Here is a 24,985-nt window from a genome sequence, read left to right as displayed (position 1 = left end):
TCTCTTTGAAGTAATGGCGTTCGATGCCTGCAGCTCGTTAATTATCATAGCTGTCAGCAGTAATTCGCTGAGATATGTGCAGAGCATTCTGACGTTCTCCTCCCCCAATTCCCCAAAGAAAACACACATACAAACGTGCACAAATAGCACCAGTTGGATGTTGTGACAGCTCCTCTTGCATTCTTACGGGGACGGCGTCTGTAACCAATCAACATCCGTTTGATTGGAAAGACACACCTCGACCGGGTCTTTTCTAATAGAGAGCTGATGATAATGTTGAAGCTGGTGAAGGGGACGAGAAGGAGGTGTCAGTATCGGTAATGGTGACACATTTTTATTCCACCAGCAGGAAGAGTCAGGATGACACCTGTCTAATACTGTATGTCCGCTCCTTGTCCTTGTTAGTTGTTCCAGCTATTTTCTCGGCAGGGCAGAATTCCTGGTGTGTCAAAAGTGTTGCTAAATTGGTTCCTCAAGTGGTGAAAGATGGAGACAACTTTGGACAGTCTTACTCTTGTGATGCACTCAGGCCCTCCAATGAAATAGTCATTGATTAGAAGAAAAAGGCTGGCCATTCCTCTGTGTGTGTGTGTGTGTGTGTGTGTGTGTGTGTGTGTGTGTGTGTGTATCATTTTGATACACTGGCTGATGTTCACGGGTTGTCATGGAGTTAATGGGCAGAGATGGGATGCTTGGAGGTTTGGACTCTATTTGGGGTCTAAATTGAAAAACTCCTCCAAATGATTCCCAATTACACAGCACTTCAGTCCAAATCACAGGCCTAGCAGTGCACTTAATGCACCTATTAGCTATCTATCTGGCATGGAGAGCAGAACCAAAATACAGACCTATTTCTTAAAGAACATCCTGCCCCCCCATCTCCCACAGTTATTGAATAATTCCTCTTCTTGTGTGCACCCCTGAATTGGAGAATGTTATTTTCCTCTGGCCCATTTTTGCCTCCTGAAAATGTGGTTGTTGTTATGTTTCCTGTTGTTGCTTACCTAATTGCACAACAATTATAACCTCATATTTTCACTTTCCTATCTAATTGTCATTTTTGTTCACGGCCTGTCTGTAATCCCTGCTTGGCGCCAGCAAATCTTAATAAATCACCACCTGACTGCCAAAGTTAACAGTAAATATATGTTGATTTCATTCCCCCCACCCCTCAAATATTGAATTAAAATTTCTCTTTCGAAGCGGTCCAATTCTGCCATACTGAATGCATAGCGCTCCCTGCGGCAGCACTAATGGAATCCTTGAATATGTGGTAGCTAGAAATGCCAAATTGTGATGAATATGTGTGTGTGCCCTCTGTGTGTGTGTGTATGTGTGTGTGCGCACGCTTGTGGATGTTTCCAGTGAATAATATGCAATATCAGGTTTCTGAGATTGTGTAAGGACAAAATTATTAAACTCCGGAGCTGTATATCATAAACTGGTCCTCGAATAATAAACACCCCACAGCACACGCTGCACCAATAGGTGTAGGTTGGCTGTGATAACCGGGTTTGTGTTTTCTCAGAGCAAGAGAGGAACAGGGAGAGGAAAAGTGGCGTGGCTCGGTGAAATAGACACTTGATTGACTGGCTGATTGAGTGTTCCTCTTTGTTTGTTGTGATGCAGATCCGTTCAGACCAGGACCAGGACATCTCGATCCGATACAGCATCACAGGCGTGGGAGCAGATCAACCACCCAACGAGGTGTTCAGTATCGACCCCGTGCTCGGGAAGATGTTTGTCACCAAACCTCTTGATCGAGAGCATCGCTCGTCCTACCATGTGAGTGTGCGTCTCTCTCTCTCACACACACTCTCACACACACACACACACACATACACACACACACACACATACACACACACACACACACACACACACACACACAGAACAGATGTGACCTTTAAAATGAAACCCTCAAACATCTCACACACACATTTCTTTTCCTGTAATTATCAGACAGTCAGTTGTATTCATTATTTTTTGCCATTCTGAGTGAACAGTGTAAAAACTCATTTAAAAAACAGATTCCCAATATAAAATATGCATGCGATAAGTTTTAGATTTGATTAGTCTTTCATTACTTTAATCTATATTTGCTCAACATAAAAAAATGAAAAGAATATTTAAAAATCTTTTAATACATCCACTCCGTAAACGTTAAGAATATTGCACTGCATTATTACATTAAGCAGGAACACACTTTGACGTGGAAAGTATAAACATGTGTGTAAAACTCTTCCAGTGAAGAGTTGTGTATGTGAGTGCGTCTCTGTGTTCTTGTGCTTCAGTGCACAGGGGTGATGGAGTGGTGTGACAGCACTATGTGCAACACTTAAGTGGATGAAGTGAAGCATAAGTCAGAGAATGTGATAATTAATCATCTCAATTAGTCACATTTTTTCTTAGCTTTTACTCCACTGTGCCAATAACAGTGGCGCGTGATGAAAAGACAGTGTGTGAGGAAAAAGTGTCTTTGTGGGAAAGTAAATGCTGGATGAGTGAGAAGATGTGAACGCTTCGACATTTTGGGGTATTTCGGACATTCGTTCTCATGTGACATTTTGGGAAATGTGCTTATTTGCTTTCTTGCAAAGAGTTGGATGTATATGAAGCTACACCCAGCAGCTGCTAGCTTAGCTTAGCATAAAGACTGGGAAACAGCTAGCCTGGCTCCATCCAAAGTGTAAAAATTCTGCACCAGCACCTAAAAATCTTACTAATGAACACATTGTATCCCATTGAATTTATTTACCTTCAGATTTAGAGGTGCTGTTACTCAGATCTTTTAACATTTGGACAGAGATGGGCTAGCTGTTTCCCTCTGCTTCCAACCTTAAAAGCTGAGCTAATCATCTCCTGGCTCTTGCTTTCTATTTAGCATACAGACAGGAGAGTGTTAAAACTGTAAATATGCCCTTGAGAAGGCGTTCTTGGCCCAGTGCAGCATGCATGGCCATCTTTGTTGTGTCCATGTTGTGCTGATCTAAAACAAAATCTTTATCAAATACCAACACCTGTCGAGGCGCTATCTCATTTGAGTGAACCTTCCAACCGCGCCCCTCCTCTCGCCTTTGTGCCGTGCATGCTGGTCCAGGCATGAAAATGTCAAACAGTCTGTAAAAGTCCATTTAAAATTTAAGAAGAGTACTAAATTGTCGTATTGCTGCTAAAGCTAGTCAATCTGATGCAGTGAAAAGGGAGCCCTCAGGCTTTGATATAGTGAGCAACAACACTGGGTTCATCACTTATAGTTCCTGTCTCTGGTTGTCTCTGTCTCTGTACCTGCTGCTATCCGTCTATGTGTATGGGAATCTGGTCTGACTTACAGTTCCTGTGAGCTGGCAAGCTCAACCTTTAGTGGGAGCTGAGCAGATTTATACCCAGGACAAACTCCAATCAATGAGGTGATTTGTTAAGAAAGGCGGAGGCTTGCTAAAGGCTGTTTAAGTTAAAGTCTGTGTTTGTTGTAGAGGAAAAGTGTTAGTTGCTGTGGAATACAAAGTGCAGGGAGAAACCAGATGAGACAGGGTAAAGATGTGCGTGTAAACAGATGAAGAAAGGTGTTGCACTTCAATTAAAGGCCTCTCACACTAGATGCGAGATGTTAGGGCAACAGGAAAGCAATTAAACTTTATTGCACAAAACATGAACACTCTCAATCCAAGACAGGGAAGGTTTTATTTACCAAGCGGCATCCTCCTGGAAAGCAACAACACGCAGAAAGTTAGAATTTGACTTTGTGCTCTTTCTTTTGTTTACCTCATATTTCATGCAAGGACAGAACAAAGTTACGGTCTAGTTCTTTTTATTTCAAAAGAATGAGCACTCTGAAATTCAAAACCAGCCATGCAACAAGATGCATTCTTATGAGGAAAAAATCCTTGGAGCTTCTGGGTCTGCTGTTATCTCTATCAGGATGCTGCTTCTTTGCCAAATGCCGAGCGCTGCCTGGTACGGTCTGTTTTCTCCCCCTGCCTTTCAAGATAATAACTTTAATGTGGACCTAGAATTACATTTTGCCTGCTTTAAACATGGCGGTAATCTCTGACTCTTGCTGTTATTGAATTAGGGTGTGGGTCCATGCAGGATGGAGGGATGAGGGTAGGGAGAGATAAAGGGCCCGGCTCCTAGCCTGTTACAGGACAGTAAGATGAGATGCGATGGCAGCGCACGGATATTGGGTGCAGGACAGATCAGACAATGCCGTGGAAAAAGTAAAGTCAAATTAACCTGAGGGGGACCTGAAGACCCAATTTTGGTGGGGGTGCAGAGTGGAAGCAGGTGGTGGAGAGGCTCTTCTCTGAGGAGAGGAAGCTGATGGAGAATGCTACTGATTCTATTTCTTGCCGCAACGAGCCTGCGGGCTGTTTCACTTATCTGGCTCTCCTGCACTGGCCAGGTAGCATTTTTCCCACCAGGCATGCTCAGATGGAAAGAGTACTACTCCCACAATCCTCCATGCATGATGAGGAAAAACACTCTGCTTGTGTTATAACCTTTAATCTCTTTTCTCTAACTGTTCCTGACATGTTTTGATTTTTCCCCCAGCCCCTTTCCATTTTGTCAGTTTTCCTTCCCTCTTCCTTAAGATGAATACCCCCAACATCAAATAAGGTGCAAGGTCCTTCGCCTGAAATTGATCGCTGACATTTTAACAGGATAAATATTTACCAGCCTTGGTTGTTAGGAGCAGGATGTAGATAGTATCTGAATTCTGTCTTTTTTTTTGTTTTGTTTTTTTCATTTTTTTTCATTGTATGATATAAACTAAACATCCCTGGTGCTTCCAGCTGACAGGAATATCACTGAATAAGTCATGTTCAGGGATATAAACATTCCCAGGTAAGGTGAAGTGAATCAAAACAGCTTTAGAGCGATCTGAGGAATTCATTTTGAAATGCCACTGGAGTCTGTTAGTTTGACCTTCAAGTATGGAGTGCAAAAACAAACCACGAGAATTTATTTAAACTCAACATTTCCCTGATAATTTGGTTATTTTCCTCCTTCTCATTCATTCGGTTCTTTTTTTTTTTTTTTTCCTCCAGACTTCATACGAGAAAAAGCAGTCAGGACACATTTTACAGCATGTCCAAACTTTGCGAGAAATCCTCGTTGGTGATTCCATTGATCTGAGCACAGCTGAGATGAATTTGAGATGGGCTGACTGTGTTTGTGGAGTCAGAGGGAAGTAAAGAGATTTCAGGACTCACTTTCAAACAAAACCAGACAGAATGTTGGTCTGGGATCCAGCGCAGTGATCCTGAAACCGACACCTTGCCTTTACAACAGAGCCAATAAAATAAGATGTTTCTTGTTTTGGCTTCTGCTGAGATAAAAACTTCTGGGGACTAAGTGTAAAAGAGATAAGAAACCTGAAGAAAGTGCATGATCGCAAAGGCAATTACTCCGCAAGAAAAATATCCTGAAATTCACGTTTGACCGGAGTTAATGTCTTCGTGTAGGTTTAGGAAATCTTTTTGAAAGTTTTCAACTGTGTTAATTCAATAATGCAGATTTTATCACTACCGTGTTCATCAGCAGTGCCTAAATTCAGAAAACAGTGCAGTGTTTGGCCGGAGAGGTGCTGTGAAAGTAGTCACCTTGAAGGGTAAAAAAACCCCCCCAATGCTCTCTGTTTGTTGGTGTTTTATTTATGTTGTTTCTCCCTTTCTTTTGTCCACGCCTGAGCGGAGACAGTTGGGAATGCACTGAGCAGATGAGTGCGCTGAGTGATACAAAGAAGTGATCCTCAAACGTGCCAACAACCGTTAAAATTTTGCAGATAAATTCAGTTAATGCTGATGTAGGTTTGTTTAGAATGAAAGTGGCCTTCATGCTGTTCTTAAGTCTGACAAGAGAATGAGAAATGTGGCCTAATCTTTTGTATTATTAATACCTCTCTGACTTCACTGACACAGAACCACAAATATAACATTTCAAATGAAACAAAAGAAATACAGGATGCAGAAACTTTAGACTGAAGTGAAATAAAGTTTTAATCCCCAGAAATCAGTTCCTCTCTCAGGCAGACTGTCCTTTCATGCCTTAGCTTTGACTGATGTTCAACTGTGATGTCTTTTCATTAGAATTATACAATTACAGACTATCACCTGTTAATCCATTTGGACACAGTATGTTACACAAAACACATGCAGAGGGCGCTGTGGCATTTATTTCCTCTCTGAGTGACTGTAAAATGTTCCTGTCAGGCCTGACCCGGGGCAAAAAGTGGGTTGGGGTGTTCCCAATTGTTATGCTACTGCTGCCACTATTTTGGCAGCTGGACAGCCAGTTCACATGTGGAGTGTGGAGACTGTTTGGAGAGTGAAACAGATAAATGTAAACTGTAGAAATCATCCTTGTTCATTCCATGAAAACATTTTACATCACCTCATTTTCTCCATAAAACCAATGTAAGCGCACAGATTTACCAGTTCACTCCTGCCTGCTCCCATAACCTGTTGTGCCTTTGTGTCTCCCAGTTGCGAGCCCATGCCGTGGACATGAACGGGAACCAGGTCGAGAACCCCATCGATCTGTACATCTTCGTCATCGACATGAATGACAACAGGCCCGAGTTCAAAAACCAGGTCTACAACGGCTCTGTGGATGAAGGCTCTAAACCAGGTAATGAGACACGGATGGATGCACAGATCGATGGACGAAACAAGAAGTGTGAAGCTGGAGCAACTCCGGGAGTATTTATCCAAAAAAAAAAAAAAAAGATTAAAGAAATGTGTGCAAGGTTGAGCAGTTTGGATATGGGTGGACAGTGGAAGAGCGGCCGCTATATCAGGAGAGATTGGTGTCATTAAAAGTTTGACTACACCAGTGAGTCTTTGACGCAACAGAGAATTTTCCATTCCCCTTGATTTAGCAGACAGACGGGGAATCTGTCTCCTACAGTGGCTTTTCATTTAGCCAGCTGCAGCAGTGGCCATAAACCAAAGAGGGTGCTCAGGCTGGAGAGGAGATTGAGGATTAAATGTACCAAGCTGTAGCACCACTGGGTCATTTTATGTCTAACCTCGGAGCGGAGGAATCACGGAGATGAGCTCTCTCTGTGCATGCATGTGTGTGTGAGTGTGAGCCCCATGAACCGGAGTTTATTACACCAGAGGTGATCTCAAGAGGTGTCCAGGTGCTCATTTCCTTTTCTTTCTTTCTTTCTTTCTTTCATTCTTTCTTTCTTTCTTCCCATGCTTTTTTTTTCTCCGCTGCTGCCCCCTCCCACTCAGCCTTACCCCACACAGCAGACAAGTCTCTGTGGCATGCATGACATTCAGCTGAACAATAATCATAAAAAAAGAGAGTTTTAGAATTTAGAGCTCCAGTGGTTTCAATGGAAGGCCAATTACAGACTTGAATTAGTTTGCAAATTAAAGAGTCATTATGGGGACCTAATCCTGTCAGGCACAGCTTAGGACGCCCGTACAAAGGGTCCACATTAAACCCCCTAAGAGTGCAGCTTAATGAAATTACCCCGACGATGTGTGACACATTGTGATTCTTCATCTCCTCCTCTGTATCCCTCCATCTCCAGAAGAAAGTGATGGGTGGAGGACTGATAGTCACTCCACTTGGACTCAAACCAAATATGGAGTCCGTCCTCAGTTTCTCTCTTTTCCTCTCCCTCGCTCTGTTCCTGCCGGCTTCTTTTTTTTTACATTTTTTTTTTTCCCCCTCGTCTCGCTGAGAGGCCTTTAGAGTGCTCCCTCCGGTCGAGTCATTGACAAATGTTGCTTTGAAATGTAATGAAGTTTGAAATGGGAGCTGCGGTTACAATTATCCTCGGACAGGGGCTGTCACTGGCATGATATCACTATCTCTGGCAATTAGAATCGGCGGCGAGAGAGGGAGAGAGATGGAGAGATTGGGTGACAGGCGGTGATCCCACAGAGTTATTTGAGTGTGTGGAGGCAGCAAACAAGTGGTGCATTCATGGAGGGAGGGTGGCTTGTTCTCTATATATACTGTATGTCTGTGCTTACTTGTGCTTGTAGTCGAAAAAAGAAACAAAACGGGTTTCCAAAGATTTTAGATCAATGTAAGCAAGGATTCTCAAACATCGAGATGGTTTATTAGCTTATTTTTATATAACAGTGTCAGAATAACGTGATTAGAGACTGAGCAATATCTGTCATCAAAATCTACTGGTCGGGCGTGCGAGAGCCTTCCACTTTAATAAGAAATGGTGCACTTTGTGTTTGAAGCTCGTTCGGTGTATCCAGCAAAATGTGATGTGAGTTCTGTGGCTATAAAAAGTGATCACAGTCACGATCTGTGCACGCTGTATGTCTGTGTGTGTAGTTGTTATTTACAGAACAGGTGTACAGCATTTCTCTGCTGGCATAAATCCACAAAGTTCAATTAACTTTATTGTTGTGTTATCAAGCTGTTATGGAACATCCAAGTGGTTTATTAGCCATGTTTATGTGCACTTGTCCCAATATCAGGTGTGATTATTACCAATCCCGAGTGTTATTAAAATCTGTTTGTAGGATGGTTGATGAAGCAGGCTAATGCCTCCTTTTGTTTCACTTTAAACTGGCCAACAAACAATACAAAATAATAAAGGTTACAGAGGGAATAATTTATTTTGGGGAAACAATTCTATGTTTAGAAAAATTGAAGTGAGACTGTGTAGCTTTTGCTTAATAGTGCAGTGAAAGCAAAGGTAGAGATTAGCCACAGTAAGATAACCAGCTAACCAGACCAGGCTGCAAAAAGGGGGATTATTCCATCTTTCAACAGCGACTGAGTCTCGCTTCAGCACAAATTAAGACTAAAATCTTTCTTTTTTCTTTGAAATCTCTCTTTCCATTTGTACTTTCATGTAACCTGAAGCTGACTCTTTATTGTCTGGTACAGCGCGCTCGGCTGTTTGGACGGCTGACAAATATTCTTCCCTTCATCAGGAACGTATGTGATGCACCTGTCAGCCTTCGACGCCGACGACAACACCACCGCCAATGGAATGGTGCGTTATCGAATCCTGTCGCAGACGCCGCACAGCCCCATCCCCAACATGTTCACCATCAACAGCGAGACCGGCGACATTGTGACGGTGGCGCCTGGTCTTGATCGAGAGGTTGGTCTTCTCTATCTCAAAGCATTCACAAAAGGCTTTTCATCTTTGACAGAGATAAAATCATGCAAAATTAAACAATTAACACACATAAAGATTTTAATCACTAAAATCTGTCATCATTTGAGCGCCGTCCAAATAGTCTGAATGAACCATGCATGGCCAGATGATGCACCTTTATCTTTGTTTATGGAGCTCGTAGCAGGATTGTTTACTCTGGTGACACGCTGAGATGTGGCATACAAATCTTTTTTAGCCATTTGTCGCCACACACACACCAGCTCATCTCTTTTTTTACAGTAAATTGCCTTCTTCTGCGGTCACCTTGTTTATGGAGCTATAAAAGTTGAGACAAGATCCAAATGTGTTTATTCTCGCGACACGGATGTGCCAGTGACAACTCTGCAAAGAAATCTCTGAGACAGATCATCCTCCCAAACTGTCACCAGTGACAGACCTATTAACAACACATCACGCTGCAATGGGCTGCTCACCTTGTGTCGTGTGTGAGTCTGCGTCTGTGTGTAGGTGTTCGCGTTTGTCTGTGTGTGTGTGTGTGTGTTTTTGTTTGTGTGGCAAAGATAGAGCGGAAATATCTGAGATAGAATGCCCTTGACACCTGTCAGACAAACACAAAAGCCCATATAATCACATCTACACTCGATAAAACACAGGCAATTGAAGGGTTGGGGGGGGGACTGAAGGGAGCAATAGAACTAAAACAGAGCTGGGCAGACGGGGTATCACCGTGAGTTGGGAGGAAGTGAGTGTGAATTTGGCAATGAAGATAGGCTGATGGAGACTGAGAAGCAGGATGAGACACGAGGGTGCCAGAGGGAGTGAGATGGGTACAGTATGAGGGGATGTGGAGTAAAAATGTCTCAGCTGAAACACTATTGCTTATTTTTACTCTGTTTTTTCTGCATCCTGCTGATCCAGCCAGTCACCCCCGATGGAGGATTAAACTCCTACCCCCACTACATATGAATGAAGACCCATAATGATATAATTCCTTCCAAGCCCAGCTTGTTTCTACCTATATTTATCCTGGGAGCTCTTTTTCAGGAGCACCCAGCTCACAGAACTGGAAGATGCCCAGTGTGAGCTGTTAGCCACTGAGCAGCTCCACTGGAGCAGATCTGGGTCTTAAGGCACCTCAGTGGTGATAAACAAATATAGAACCCATAACATGCAGTTAGCATGCAGTCTATATTGGGATATCTTGGTTAAAGAGAATTGCATATTAATGCAACTAGTTTTGAGATAATTAGATGATTCATTGACAAGTTGATCACAAAATCAGTGAGGATTGTCTGTGATTGTCATTGGAAATGGAGTATCTTTGGACTCTCATAGGTTTGTTTTTGGCCACAGCACACAGCCGGTTCGAGTGAAAAAACTCTACCTGCTCAGCACCAAACGGCACACAGACAGTTAGCATCTGGCTGGTGAACATAGAGGAGCATTTAGCAGCTAAACAGACAGATATTTCCCTCAGGAGTTGGTACCAAAAACAGACCTGAAAGAGAATGAATACTGGACTTCACACTTGACAGGTGTCCGCAAACACGACTGAAGATACATGCTAATGTTGCTCCGTATCTGCCATATTTCTAAATAGACTGTTAGCTAAAAAAAAGTTTCAAGGTTTCCTGTGGAGTTTTCGACACCTAGTTGCACTACGGAGCGTTTTTTCCACGAGTGGGTGCCTGTTTTGTTGATCTCATGCATGCAAACGAGGACGCACGTGTACGAGTGATACACAGTCCTGCCAATGGTTTCACACTATTACACTGATCAATAGGTGGCAGTATGACAAGCTGCCAAGACATGCTGGGCACAAAAAGGCAGGGAAGAAGAAGACTGCAAGCAAGTAGACATGGATGTAAACAATGCTTTGGTGGTTTTGTTTTATGATGAACAAAATCCAAAACGTGTTTTTTGTCTTTTAATGTTGACGTGTGTTTCTGCTGCCACCAAGTGACCAAAAAAAGTCAGTTTGTGCAGGTTTAATCACCTCAACTAACAGTCAACCATGAAAAAAACCTGCATCAGTCCTCATAAAGACAGGAGCACACACACGTTATATGTGCACAGACATAAGCACAAGGACATGCATGTATTTCTCTACATTATGGGCTCTCACACGTATTCATACACACATTTCATGAAGACAGTCATACACGTACCTCTGTTCCTGTGCCATACAAGTACATGCTTCTCTTTTTATTATCCGAGAGCAGGTAAGACGTCTCCAACCTTGCTGGGAAAAAAAAAAAAATTGGAGCTTACGTACTGTACATGAACTGCACAGGAAGATGCTACACAGCACACTGCCGAGCTTCCCTGGTCCATTTTTAGTCAGCACTTTGGCCCTTTGAAACTTTGAAAGTTTCTGCATCTCCCCTCCATTCTTGGGCTGGGGTGTTGAAGCTGTTAGGTGCTAAAAAAGAAAAAAGAAGAAGAAAAAAAAAAACAAAACAGGCATCTATTTTTGGTAGTCCTCCTCCCTTGTGCCTCAGCTGCATCCCCTGCTGTCTCTTATCCTCTCCTCTGTTCTTTACTTTTGAAATGTCTTCTTCCTCCACTTTAGAAACTCCCACACTGATTCTCTTTTGAAGGTTTCCACTGGTCTGCCGTGGACTTTTAAGAGCTTGTTGACAGTAACAGACCTCAGTCCTTTAGAGGAAGCTGGGTATGCTGCGGTGTTGTTGCAATACTGAGAGGTTCAGAGGAGCTCTACATAATTACTCCCTTGTCTAATTAGTGAGTGTGTTGTGTACACGCTGTACACTGGCTGATGGGACAGTCAGGCAAGCGCTGCCTCCAAACAAGATATGGAGAAAGAGAGGTGTGTGTGTGTGTTTATGTGGACGTACGGGTGTTAATGAGAGTGTGTGTACAAGGTTGGAGTTCAGCATCTCGTCTAGCATCAGGATGAGAGGAACTGAGGGGAGCTGTCTAATCCTCCTGATGTGGCGTCCTGGCCTAATTGGGATATTTACTCGGTAATTAGCAGGTGAGGGAGACACTGGGAATGTAATTGGGAATCTCAGTGACGAGACGCATTATCCAGACAGTCGGCTCCAGGGCTCCATCCTTCCTGCAGCCCATTAACTGCACCTTGGGAATGAAGAAGAGGGAGAGGATGCTGGCAGAGAGAGGGAGGAGAGGAGAATGGGAATCGAGCTGCACGACTAGAAGCACACAAATGCACCCAAGTACAAAAACACCAATGAGAGAACCATATTTCAGCTCCCAGTGAAGTGGTACTGTGTCATTTCCAAACACAAAATGGCATCTATCATTCCCTCGTATTATTGCACCATAGATAGTCGATTAATCTCTGTCAGTTGGATCATTGTCCTCACATCTGTCCGTCAGTGGCTCTGAATGAGCGATGTCTCTGATGGGAAGGCTTCACAATGCAGCCTTCAGATGGCGTGAAGTCTGGAAACGTTCAGCTCTGGAGGTCTCAGCTCATTCGAATGGAAGACTTCACCCTTGTGAATCTGTGTTTCAAATAAGAGCATGGGCAGCTGCTATAGAATAGAACAAGGCTCAGTTTTTGTTCCTCTGGGAGTCACAGTCTGTTGCTGTAGATTCAAGGAAGAGAGAGCACTTTGCAGATGAATAACTGCACACTCTGTTTTTTCTTTCTGTTTCTGCCTTTCACAGAAAGTGTCTCAGTACACCATCATCGTGCAGGCCACGGACATGGAAGGCAACCTGAACTTTGGCCTTTCCAACACAGCCACCGCCATCATCACTGTCACGGACATCAACGACAACCCTCCCATGCTGACCTCTCGAACTGTGAGTTGCTGCAAATAAGGGAGTGAGGAAAGGGTAACAGTTTGAAGGAGGAGAGGGTGTTGGTTTCAGAGAAGAGGGTGGAAATAATGAGTAAAAGAAACCGAAAAGGCGAGAGAGAGAGGCAGACGTGGAGGACGAGAGGGAGGGAGGCAGAGATGAAAGAGGGGATGAAAAGGGAGGAATGAACTGAGGAAAGGAGGAAGGAAACGACTACAGCAGTGTGTTTCGTCATAACAGTGGAAGATTTACACAAGGACGGTGAGGGAGGGTTATGAGGTATGAAGTGCAAAGGGTACTAACTCATTTCCTTGTAGATGCACACACACACACACACACACACACACACGAGGAAAAACTAATCTATATCATTGACATTCATCAGCAAGAAAACTAGAGCCAGCAAATCGTTAATGATTGTTGTGATAGTGATATTTAGAATGATGATTACATTACAGAAGGTCATTATCGAGAGCGAGGTAAAAATTAAAAGTCCTGTATGTAATGTATCAGTGTGGTGCGACTGGGCAACATCATCACTAAATGAGTTAGCGAAGCAGGCGATTTAGTGTTGTTAAAAAGTTAACCTCCATTTATTCCATCCTCGCTTAACTTCATTTTAGCTCTGGTCATTTTTTTCTCAGTGCTGCTAAACATTTAGATGTGTGGATTTCTCACTGATGCCTGGAAAGTGGAAAAAAATATGAGCTGTTTGGTTGTGTGGGTTTTTTTTTTTTTTTTTTTAATGAAATTCTCCAGAGTCACATTGTTATTGATGTTGCAGAGACATGCATTTGTTTAGAGAGGGTGGTCAAAAGTGGAGTCAGCGTGTCTGCACTCTAAATCCATGTTATGATGGAAAATCTTTCCAGGTGTCAGTATGGCTTCAGGTGTCAGAATTATTCAGCATGTGTGCTTTCCTATCTGTAGTGATGAGAGCACGGGCCTGTTGGGTAGATAAGGTGCTTAGCTCTGCAACTGCAGGGAGGCGCTATCAGCGGTGCACTAGGCCCGGCTCTTTGAGGTGGTAGCAGAGGAGTTAGCATTAGCATTTGCCCTGGGGGCTATTAAGACCCTATGATGATGAGTTGGCGCTGCCGGTAAGCATGTGTCAGCTATAGAGCTCATCAGAGAGCTGCTACATCACACGCAGCAGGAAATGTAGAAAGAGAGGGCAGAGGAGGAAAAAAAAAATACACACAAAGGAGATGGTGAGCAAAAAGAGAACAAAGAGGGAAGAGGAGTTGATGAGTGGACCACCACGGAGACTCCGAGATGAAAAATGAAGACAGGGGAAAGTGATGAGAGAATGATGGGGAGAGGAGAAAGAATGAAAGATTATTTGGTCACAGGAGCTATTTTCCACAGCAGCAGTGATAAAGCATAGACATGCCCCGTTGTAAATCAGAGGCCTTTCCTGACTCGGCATCCCCATCTGATTTAAGATTCTCTCTTGATGGCGGCGTATTGATGATGGTGGCCGGTAATAGATTCACATTCTCTAACTGTATTCCACCGTGTTTAAGTGCATTTCCATCATCACCACAGAGGGAAGTTAATGCTATCATGGATATTGATGATAAACTTCAGTGGAGGTTTTGGAGCCACGATGAGCAGAGCGCTTTTACCCACTCCCTTCATAAATCATCCATTTTAGTGGCGGGATAACATAAAAGCCATTTTGTTGAGAATGCAGGCCATTATGCAAATATTTAGTGTTTGCAATAAACCCCATAGATCTTTCAATGTGTCCCAGAAATATAAAGTTTGGGGAATTTGTCTTTAATGTCGATGATTAATTTTTCATCACTCTTATCAGAGGCTGCCCTATTTTTCAAGGCGGCAGAGGGTGGTGCATGTGCATGAATGTGAAGGCTCTGGGTGCTTATTCAGGCCTGCATACATGCTCCGCGTTATTTGATGCAGATGGAGACAAAATGAAAAAGGTCGCTCGTCTCTTTTGTTTGTTTATGCATGCAGCGCTGCAACAACAAGCTGTATCTCACATGGTATGGGGTGATTTGTAGCCATGTGTAGACAAACTTACAATCATGCAATCAAGGGTATCTCTGTGCGGGATTTACTGCGGCGCTTCCTTCCTTTAATATCCTCACAAAGTTCCTGTGATGAAGTTCCCTGTCACTCCTCCTCTCCTCCCCTTGCCCCCTTTAGTCTTTCCTTGCTGCCAAAATAGTGACAGAAGGATGAGGTTGTGGGCAAGAGGTGTTTTGTCAAGTGCTGTGAGAAAGCCAACTGCACTCTGTGACAATCACAATCAGGGAGCTCCCCCCTCCTTCCCTGTAGTCCAGCAGCTGAGGACGAGATACAGTATCATAGAAAGAAAAAGTACCTGATCAGAGAAAATCGGAGCCTCTGCTGAAAGACAGCACAGTCACACAAACATTGTCTGTTGAAACAAATCCCACTGCAGCATACCACCAAAATCAATAAGAGAAAGAGTCAGAGTCAAAGCAGCGTTCAGCTAATAAATCATTGAGAGTGAAAGAAAGAGAACAACCGCAAGGTTTTACAGAGAGAGATTGAAATGCTCTCTTTTCAAAATAACAAATGTTGAATCACAATCCATTATTGACAACAACGCTGGCACGAGTGAAAGCTCCCTGTCACAAAAATAAAAGCCGGCGTCTTGAAGAAATAGAACCGTCATTAAATTGAACTGGATATAACAGAGAATTGGTCGGCTCCCTTGGATCCAGGAAAAAAAAAAATTCTTTAAATTTTAATTTGAAAGTTTACTCTTAAATATAATCCTGAGTGCAGAAATGCTATTTTCCCCTTCAAACTGTTCATTTCAGCTGCATCCCACAACCTTTTTTGGTACATTGAATGGAATTCAATACTGCGGGATCCAGATCGGAGCTGCGAAGCTCGGAGTGAATGAGAGACGAGGAGTTAAGAGGGGCTGAACACGTCACCCCTGCAATCTAAAATAACATGACATTTAACTTCGGTGATTGGAGTGTGCTTAATGCAAAGTTCTTTGGGACTCATAGCTGACTTCCTGCACCACTTAAAGTTGGTATTTACACAGTCTTTTTACACAGTGATTGTACTGATGACACACAGTTTTATATATAGGGAATTCAAAAATTGCCATGCCATGTAAGATTTCCTGTGGGAAAAATAAATAGGACTTTTACTGCTTGAGCTCTGGACGCCTGATGTAACCCCGTCCACCACCCCCCGTCCTATAAAAATGAGTTAATGAGAGAATAAATGTTAAACTGGGGTATTGATAATAAGAGCGGTGGTGAACCTCTCAAAGTCTTCCATCAGATCCGGTTAACTCTTGCCCTCAGTTGTTACTGTGTGCTGAGAAAGAAGATGCTCAAGGGCCCTTCGGAGCTCAAGAGCCATCTCTGAAGTTTTATTTTATTGAATTGGCATTGGGGAGTCCCTGAACCAAACCACAGTAATAAACCACTCAAGCGCACACACACACACACACACACACACACACACACACTCTTACACAAACATACAACAGCCTGCCTACTTATCCAATGCAGGCAGTGCATCAGGACCACCCGGACTTGTCTGTTGTCTTAAGAATGTCATTGAGTCTCTGAACAGCTCTCCTGACGCAGCCCCCTAATCTGCCCGCTGCTGTCGGCTGTTTGCTGGGTGATGCGAAGGGTGCCAGGCAGGGTATTATGGTCTGTCGGAGTGTTTGGTCTGGGGCTTTGCTCTTTGATATCCTACACTCACATAAGCAGCTCACTGGCTCTTTCACGCCTGTTACCCCTGGTGATGCGGCGACTGTATGGCGCTACATGCCTGTTGCCTCCAGATGAGGTGAATGACACGCCAGCACCAGCACACGCTCACCTTCTCACCCCACCTGATTGGTTAACAGTCAACGGGTTGTTCGCGGGGTTGGACCGCGGCCGTTTTTTTCATGTAGCGGTGCAGTTGTGGCTGTTGGCGGTTCGTCTTTGTGGGCTTTATCCCCTGAGCCTGTACGGCTTTGATCAATCCCCACCATGACAGACACATGACAGACAGCGGCTCACTCCTCATCAGGCTTATCAGGACAAAGCACATGTGTTTGTACAGCAAGGGGACAACTGAAAGCCACTCATATACGCTCGAACAGCTGTTTTAACCCTCCCTACTGCTGGCTCCTTTCTGCTCAGCCATCCTCTGCTCCTTTGTCACTCCGACTTTCAAAGGGATGAAATATTATTGCTCATCAATGATGCGCACTCAAAATGCAGAAAAAGCAGGAAATATTAAAACTGGAACAGCGCCATTGTGTGCTTGTGCTTGTTGTTGTTTACTGTTTGTTTTCTATTCAGACAAGATCATTAAACTTACTCTAACTGAAAACCTGAAAGGCTCCATAAAGAAAAATGGAAAAGAGAGATGGGCACTCAGTGGCTTTTTGTACAAATTGCCACACTCAAATGAATCCCAGTCAACATAAAGATCCTTTGAAGGAGCAGATCACAGGGTAACCTTTTACTGTACTTCCTGCAGTTCTCCGGTGAAGTCCCAGAGAACCGGGTGGATGTTGTGGTGGCCAATCTGACCGTGATAGATGCTGACCAACCGCACTCGCCTAACTGGAACGCCATCTACAGGATCATCAGCGGAGACCCGTCTGGGCACTTCACCATCCGCACTGACCCTGTCACCAACGATGGCATGGTCACCGTGGTGAAGGTAAGACACCATCCTGTCAGAGCAGAAAGAAACAGGTCTATCTCTTTGTCTGTGCTGACTGTTAGATCCCTTCTGGGTTTAAGCACAAGCAATAATAATAGACTGCAGAGTTAAATGGGGACTGGCTGGGGTCTTTGCCTTTCATATGCCCCTTTATGTCCAAATGAGAGATTGGAGGCAGCTGTGGCCTTCAGGAACAGCTCATACACTCACACACAGACTTACACACAATGGCTGGTGAGACCACTGTAGCAAATTAGGTATTGATTTCTCAATTACAAAGGCAACGGTTTTTATACACTCATAATGTTCTGGCTGCTGTGGTAAATGACAGCAACAACAAAGCCATGTCTTGTAACAACCTGCTGTGTTAGTGTTCAGCCTCTCAGACGGCGGTTGTCTGGAGGGTTTTAACCCATTTGGGAAAAACAGAGCAAAAGTCTGTATGACATTCAGTTTATGTTGCGTGTGTATGTAAAGTGTGCAGATGCTGCAGAATGACCTTCAGCATTTGTATTCCTCTGTTCCTCCCTGAGTGGCTTATTGTAAATGTGCTCACCGTGTCGCATGTGTTTTGTAGAAACAACTTGTTTATTTGCGTGACCCTGAGGACCCGGGGGTTTTCTCCTCGTGTATCTGACTCCTGCAAATCACATCTCACGTCCTGCAATGATGTTTAAAAAATAGCAATAACATCTCCCTGTAATTCCCACAGCACCCTGAGCAATGAGCATTGGCATTTCGCTTCCCTTCATTATCTCTAGATGACTGCCTTTTATAATCCATTCCTCTCACTCCCTGATGTAAAATTCAGCAGGCACCCGCGTAGCCGTAAGCTTCCATAGAGACCCATGGGAGGTTATCAGGAAATCATAAAATAAGAGACAGGACACCCCCTGGGAAGAAACGAGAAATAGACTCTCTCAACAAGTAAACAGAGGGGTTTCAGCTCGCCCTGGTGAAGTCAAGAAGCCATAAGACGGATACCCTGGTGTTCCTATTTTTACCACATCGAATCACACCGACACCCAGGTAGGCGGCAATCCCCCACGAGGGACCTGGGCTCCTCTGTAAACAAGGGCTGAGGTCTTAACCAGAACGTGTCACGCATTTGCGCTGCTCTCTGGGGAGTTTCCGAGACGCATTCCCATTTTGCCGCGCGGTAATAGAGTCGGTAGGCAAACAAGCGCGTTTAAAACACACAAACAGAGCCGCCCGGTTCGAATGAGTCATTAAGATATGCAAATCGCAGCTTATGATAAACACGGAAGATGACAGGGGAAGTGGTGAGGTGGAAGGAATTGAGACGAAGACAGACTTTTGAGGATCTAGAGAGGCCGCAGAGCGCCTGGATCACGGTGAGCCAGGCGAAGGCGAGCGCAGAGGTTCTCACCTCGCAAGGGGGCGGGAAGCCGGAGTCCAGCAGAACAAATTAAGTAAAAGGGAAAGAGATGAATGAGTGAAGCGGTGCAGCGGAGATGTAAGATGTGACGGCTCATGGGCAAAAAGATGGAAGCCGTGATATTGACCTCTCACCCCTCTGGCTTCCCTCAGGGTGTGTGTGTGTGTGTGTGTGTGTGTTAGTGTGTGTTTTAGTTAGCCTACAGCTATACTCTAGACCTCCATGTGCTCTGAATACCACTGGCTGTAGATCAAAGAGCCTTGAGCGTGGTTTGCCTCCAAATGCTTTCCCAGTGCACCCTGGGGTCACAGGCGAATACACACCCATGTGCTTACATTTACTCACACCTACGTGCACGCACATACACAGGCACACTGCAACACCAACGAACTCGCGCGCAAACACATCCACTCCGGTGCCCTTGTCAACCAAGCTGCCTGATTAAGAATGCTTTTTATATCAGAGCTGTGCTGTCCACTAATAACACTCAGGCGCTGCAACATACAGATGTGCTCAAAATCGTTAACGTCAGCAGCGAACACCTCAGACACAAGCCTTGTGGCAGTAATCGTCATCCACCTATTTAGAAATGTGCCAGCAGCACCTGCGAGCAGCGTGTTTGCTCTCTTTTTTATTTCCTTGCTTGTTGTTGTTGTTGTCACTTGAACCTGATCGTGTAGTCTTCATTAAGAGAGCACGGATCTGTCACTCTGGTTTAGGCTCAGCCCGCAAAACCCCCTGTAGATTACGAACACACACACACACATACACACACACACAGACTCAAAAGGCAGAGCCATGACAGCACCCTATGAAAAGCCTAAGCCCTGCTGCCTCTGCTCAGGATGTGTGTGTGTGTGTCTGTCTGTCTGTGTGTTGGTTAGTTGTTTAGAGAGAATATGGGTCCAATTCATCAGGGGACCACTTGACACGACATCTGTTCATTTATCATGTCCTTTATCATCAACAAACAAGGTTCAACGCGTACTCCCCAGCCACCGGCAGACAGAGGAATGTTGACAGGGCTTTAAACACTATAATCAGTGTAACATTTATCGTGCACCCCCTATGCTTGAACACTTGACATGGCTTGCTCATAAAAAGTCACAATGATAGTAATAATAATGATAATAATAATAATAATGATCATAGCACTGATAGTGACCATACAAGATCAGAGAAGGCTTCATTTTCCTTTCCTTTAAATCATTCATAAAGACTGGAGCTTCCACTGAAGAACGTATTTATAATAACAGTTCACCTATTTTTCCCTCTTAAAAAGTGAGAAAAATTATACACAGGAGAACATGATAAATACAGTCCAGAACAACGGTAATACTGCAGCAAATACCATATAAATATGGTTTATAATGTCCAACTTCTGTTCACAGTGTGTCGCAGAGGTGCTTATTCATTTTTTGTGATATCTTTTGAGGCTGTAATTGATGGTGGGTTTGCACTGGATTGCATTAAAAGTGTTCGTATTATTTTGTCTACCAACTGTAACGCTGAACATTCATATTTGTGCCATCTTGTCATAAAATATGTGAAACTGGCCAAGTGAATTGTGCATACTGTAGAGTTTAAATGTGTATGATATGTGGTGTTTGACAGATCCCTCACGCTGGATTTCATTATCTTTGACTGTTTACCAAGAGAAAGGCTGAACGCTAACTATTTGATACTGTTTGAACTACTTCGACGCAGTTGAACTTTCTTCCTCTCACACACTGTCATCACCGCTGTTCCCTCCTCCAGCCAGTAGACTTTGAGATGAACCGCGCCTTCATGCTGACGGTGGTGGTGTCCAACCAGGCCCATCTAGCCAGTGGCATCCAGTCCTCCCTCCAGTCTACAGCTGGGGTCACCATATCCGTCCAGGACATCAACGAACCACCGTATTTCCCCACAAACCCAAAACACATCCGCTTTGAGGAGGGTGTCCCCGCTGGAACCAGCCTGACCACCTTCTCCGCCTCAGATCCCGACCGACTACAGATGCAGCAGACAATCAGGTACTGAGCGAATTCCAATAGACGAGACTAGAGAACGGGAATCCTAATTAGGCAAATTCGGACATTTTAATAGCATGCCATTAGTTTCATTTTCTTCTGGTGCAAAATCATTTGGATCTGATTAGATCAGTTCTATTGCATACAGTCTGTCTCCAAACCCAGAAAAGTATTGTCTGATTGAAGTCTGGCTGGCTGTAGACGAAGTATAACTCTGGCAGAAATCCCTCCATACGCTCTAATAGCAGGCTAAAAAGCCTCTTGGATAGGTTCCATGTCAGTAGTCAGGGGTCAGAGTTCAACAAGGGTTCTATATTTTGGCATCCCCCATCTCTCAAAGTCTTACTGTGCGAAGTTTATGAGCCAGAGGAGAACTCTGAGTAAGGAGTGTAAGGTTAATAGGGAGCAATAGCCTCTGGGGTAATCAGAAGTGTGTGCATTCTGTAGGTTGCATGAGTACATACATGCGCTCGCACACGCACACACACACACGCACACACAGAGCAAGAGAGAGGGAGAAGAGAAGAGATGGAAGGAGGGGGGAGAATAAAGAGAGCAGCTGGCTCGAGCCCAAACACCTGACACAGCATTATGTCCACCTGCAGTGTTCTTTCTCTGCACTCAGCCTCTCTGGGTTTTAAATGTAAACCAACCTTTAAATGACCAGCAGACCTTTCCTCAGTCCTGCTGTCAGCTTGACAGTAGCAGCGACGGCACTTTCAAACTCAGATGTCATCTATGAAGCGCACTTTGCTGTGCACTGATGTTGCCAAGAGAAAAGCTTTTAGATTAGGAGCACACGTGTTTCCGCTCGCGATCGCATGTGCGGTGTCCTTATGCATTAAAGTGAGCGCGTTGGTGTAATTTAGCACCTCCTTCCAACCCTCACACTCACACAGCCCCTTCCCTCCCATTTTCTCAGGGGAAAAGATCTAAACAAATTTCCCAGTTAATTTCACAGCAAATGAGACTAAACTGGGTGTACATTATAATTTAGGAAGACGCCAAAGTCGCCAGCTGGGCTCTCTCTCTCTGCCTTCTCTTCGGCTCTCTCTCTCATCCTCTGTCCCTGTTGAATTCACTTTGACCTCTTCGGTTTCCACCCTGTTTTTCCTTGACCTGTGCAAGGCTGCACTACTTTACATCCTGGAATTAAGCTGGCCTTTTACAAGCACGCTGTGGTCTGTCACGGCGGCCAGAACACAAACGCAAATCTCCTTCCTCTGGTCTCGCCATGTGAGGACGCAGGACTGTAGAGATGGCAAATCTGCCACCTCATTCATTTGGCTCCATCTGGATAGGATCACTATCAATCCCCCTGCTTTACACCAGTTCCATAAAAGGTATCTACTCTAGACTGTTACGCAAGGACACTAATCACAGCTATTCCCTCCATCTTTTGAGTTCTCATTATTCTGAAGAAACAGAAATTCCGGGACTCATTAAAAACCCTGTACAGTGTTTGCATCATCCTGTTAAACTTTCATTTTCAAACTTTTATCCCACAGAACTGATCTCAGTCTGCATACCTCCAAACCCCATCAATCAGATCCTTCGCTGACATGTCTGCTTGCATGGGAGAGACATTTAGATATGACACCACAGTTTGTGTTAACGTGTAATTTATGGCATATGTCTTTGCATATGACAAAGAGCTGTACGTCTCCGTAAATGGAATGTGGAGATATATAAAGAGGAGAGAGACAAGGAGAGGATTTAGAGGGAGCCATAAAAGTCGAAAGTAAGGTGAAAAAAGACCTACGGGACTACCTACGGGAGGGAGGCGGGGAGGAGCTGAGGGGGGAGAGCTGACTCCAGGTCAAGGTTTGAACTTGACAGGTGCTTATCAAAGGAGGGACAGACTGACAGTGTCCTGTTGGGGGTGTGCAGGAGATGATGCGGACAGGAGCGGGGGAGGGGAGGGGGAACGGCAAGGGGGAGAGTGAGGCATCATGCATCACCCGTCAGACACCGGACCAGTAAGGTCGAGACATGGGACTGGAGACACTGGCATAAATGATTACCCAAACCGCCTTGGCTAAGCTTGAGACATGCATTTTTCATCCTCAGGGTCGGGGGTTTGAAAAATAAATGTCATACCTCTCCCTGCTGCTTGCTAAGATCACTAACCTGCCAGGCCTAATCATACATCCAGCTATACTCACACACCAGCCAGCTCCCAAATGAGAGAAACCTTCAGGTTGAGGAGAGCTCGGGAAAGCATTGGAAATAAGACACAGGAAGGAATGCTAAGACTTTCACACGAAATGTAAGATTTATTCCAAAATAGCTCTGGAGTAAACAAGAACTGTTAACCTTTCCAAGAAGACAAAAAATTGGCATCGCACTTCATTAAAAAGTTAGCGATGGGGGCTGCCAGTTGCCTGCAGTAATGTTGTTGACAGTTGGGACTTGTAAACAAAAACACTGTGGGCGCTTTCACAATCATTATTCTAATGGCCAGAGTGGCCCTATCGTTTACTGAGCACTGTCAGAAAAAATGGAGTGAAAATGACAGTTTAAAGCCAAGCACATTCTGCCCTTAACTTATCAGGGCTTCTCCTTTAAAACACCAGTAATAATGCAGTGGATTGTCTGTTTCAGCGTGTTGGAAATTAGCTTAGTTGCAAACGCCGTTCACTTCAGGACTTCATTTGCTTCATGTAAGGCTTATTACATCTGCTCTCAAGGCTCTTTAGGATACTTAATTAACGTGTGGTGGTGGACAGGGCACTCTGCTTTGTGAACAAACCTTTGTGTTGTGGCTTTTATCATCACAGAGCACACAGCCACTTGTGCTATCATGCCGTGTGGCTGGGTTCTGGTGTTATTTTTATAGCCCATTATGGAGGAAAAAACTCCAGAAAAACAATTTTCTATGCACACTCTCTCTCTCTCTCTCTCTCTCTCTCTCTCTCTCTCTCTCTCTCTCTCTCTCTCTCTCTCTCTCTCTCCTCTGTTCCTGACTTTAAAGGATCAGTAAATCCAAACTACAAAAAAACACATTTTCTCACTCATAGTGTGCAATGCAATGCAGATCATTTTGGTTATTTTTGCCCAGGTTTTGAGATATCCCTCTAAGATTATTTGCTTCCAACACAGTGGAGGTAAATGGTATTTCTTTTGTTTTAAAGGAGTAATTTGACCTTTTTTTTTTTTTTTTTTTGGGAAAATGCAGTTACAGGGATGAGAAGATGCTAACTATGAAGCTGTAGCCAACAGACAATTAGCTTTAGCTTTGCATAAAGACCGGAAGAAAGGGGGAACAACTAGCCTGGCTCTTTCAAGAGGTAAAAAAAATCTACCTATAACACCAGCACCTCCAAGGCTAATTGGCATGTTGTTTGTCATTTTTTGGATTTGTGCGGCAAGTATAAAAACAGCAAACCATGCATGGAAACACACTAGATATGCTGTGTTCATTTGTCACCTTTAGAGGTGCTGGTAGGCAGATTTTTTCAACTGTTTCCAGTGTTAATGCAAAGCTAATCGCCTGCTGACTCTAGCCTCAGATTACATATGAGAGTGGCGCCAACTTTCTCATCTAACTGCTGGCAAGAAAGCAATATTTAAAAGAAATGTCAAACTCTTCATTTGCATTTAACAGCATGTTTTGTTTTGTTTTCCAAGAACAATGCTCCTGGTATTTGGTTGAACGGACCCTTTAATTTCCTTCTGCTCAGTAAAGAGTGCCTTCCAGTGGAAAGACAAAAAGAACCTTTTTCTCTTAGCCCAGAGTCAGCTTGCCATGGCTAAGCCAACAGAGAGCAGTTGGACACAGAAGAGCAGTAGGTATCAAGTCAGTCTTAATGAGCATATTAAAACCAGATCATACAGCCACGCTGTACTTCCGAATGTCACCTCTCCCTGTCCCTCTTTCCCCTCCCACCCATTCCTGATCATTTCCCTCACTCTTTCATCCCACCCTCCCACTGTGATGGACTCACTGTAGTCCTGGTGGTGATTTCACAGTCCGCC

The 24,985-nt window shown here is 44.1% G+C and overlaps 1 protein-coding gene across 1 annotated transcript in view; it reads left to right on the top strand.

Annotated features, from left to right (window-relative positions):
- The window catches only part of LOC143326924 (cadherin-4-like), a 228,192-nt gene that overhangs the window by 190,346 nt on the left and 12,861 nt on the right, over nucleotides 1–24,985 (top strand). Inside the window, exons 6-11 of the mRNA XM_076740975.1 lie at nucleotides 1,630–1,785; nucleotides 6,489–6,633; nucleotides 8,925–9,097; nucleotides 12,773–12,910; nucleotides 17,408–17,593; nucleotides 20,754–21,010. Coding sequence (XP_076597090.1) covers nucleotides 1,630–1,785; nucleotides 6,489–6,633; nucleotides 8,925–9,097; nucleotides 12,773–12,910; nucleotides 17,408–17,593; nucleotides 20,754–21,010 — 1,055 coding nt within the window. The remainder of the gene's footprint in view (nucleotides 1–1,629; nucleotides 1,786–6,488; nucleotides 6,634–8,924; nucleotides 9,098–12,772; nucleotides 12,911–17,407; nucleotides 17,594–20,753; nucleotides 21,011–24,985) is intronic.

The sequence above is a fragment of the Chaetodon auriga genome, chromosome 10 (assembly GCF_051107435.1).
Source record: "Chaetodon auriga isolate fChaAug3 chromosome 10, fChaAug3.hap1, whole genome shotgun sequence".
NCBI classification, from domain to species: Eukaryota; Metazoa; Chordata; class Actinopteri; order Chaetodontiformes; family Chaetodontidae; genus Chaetodon; species Chaetodon auriga.
Note: the sequence above shows the minus strand (reverse complement) of the source record. Positions and strands in the feature narration are given on the sequence as shown.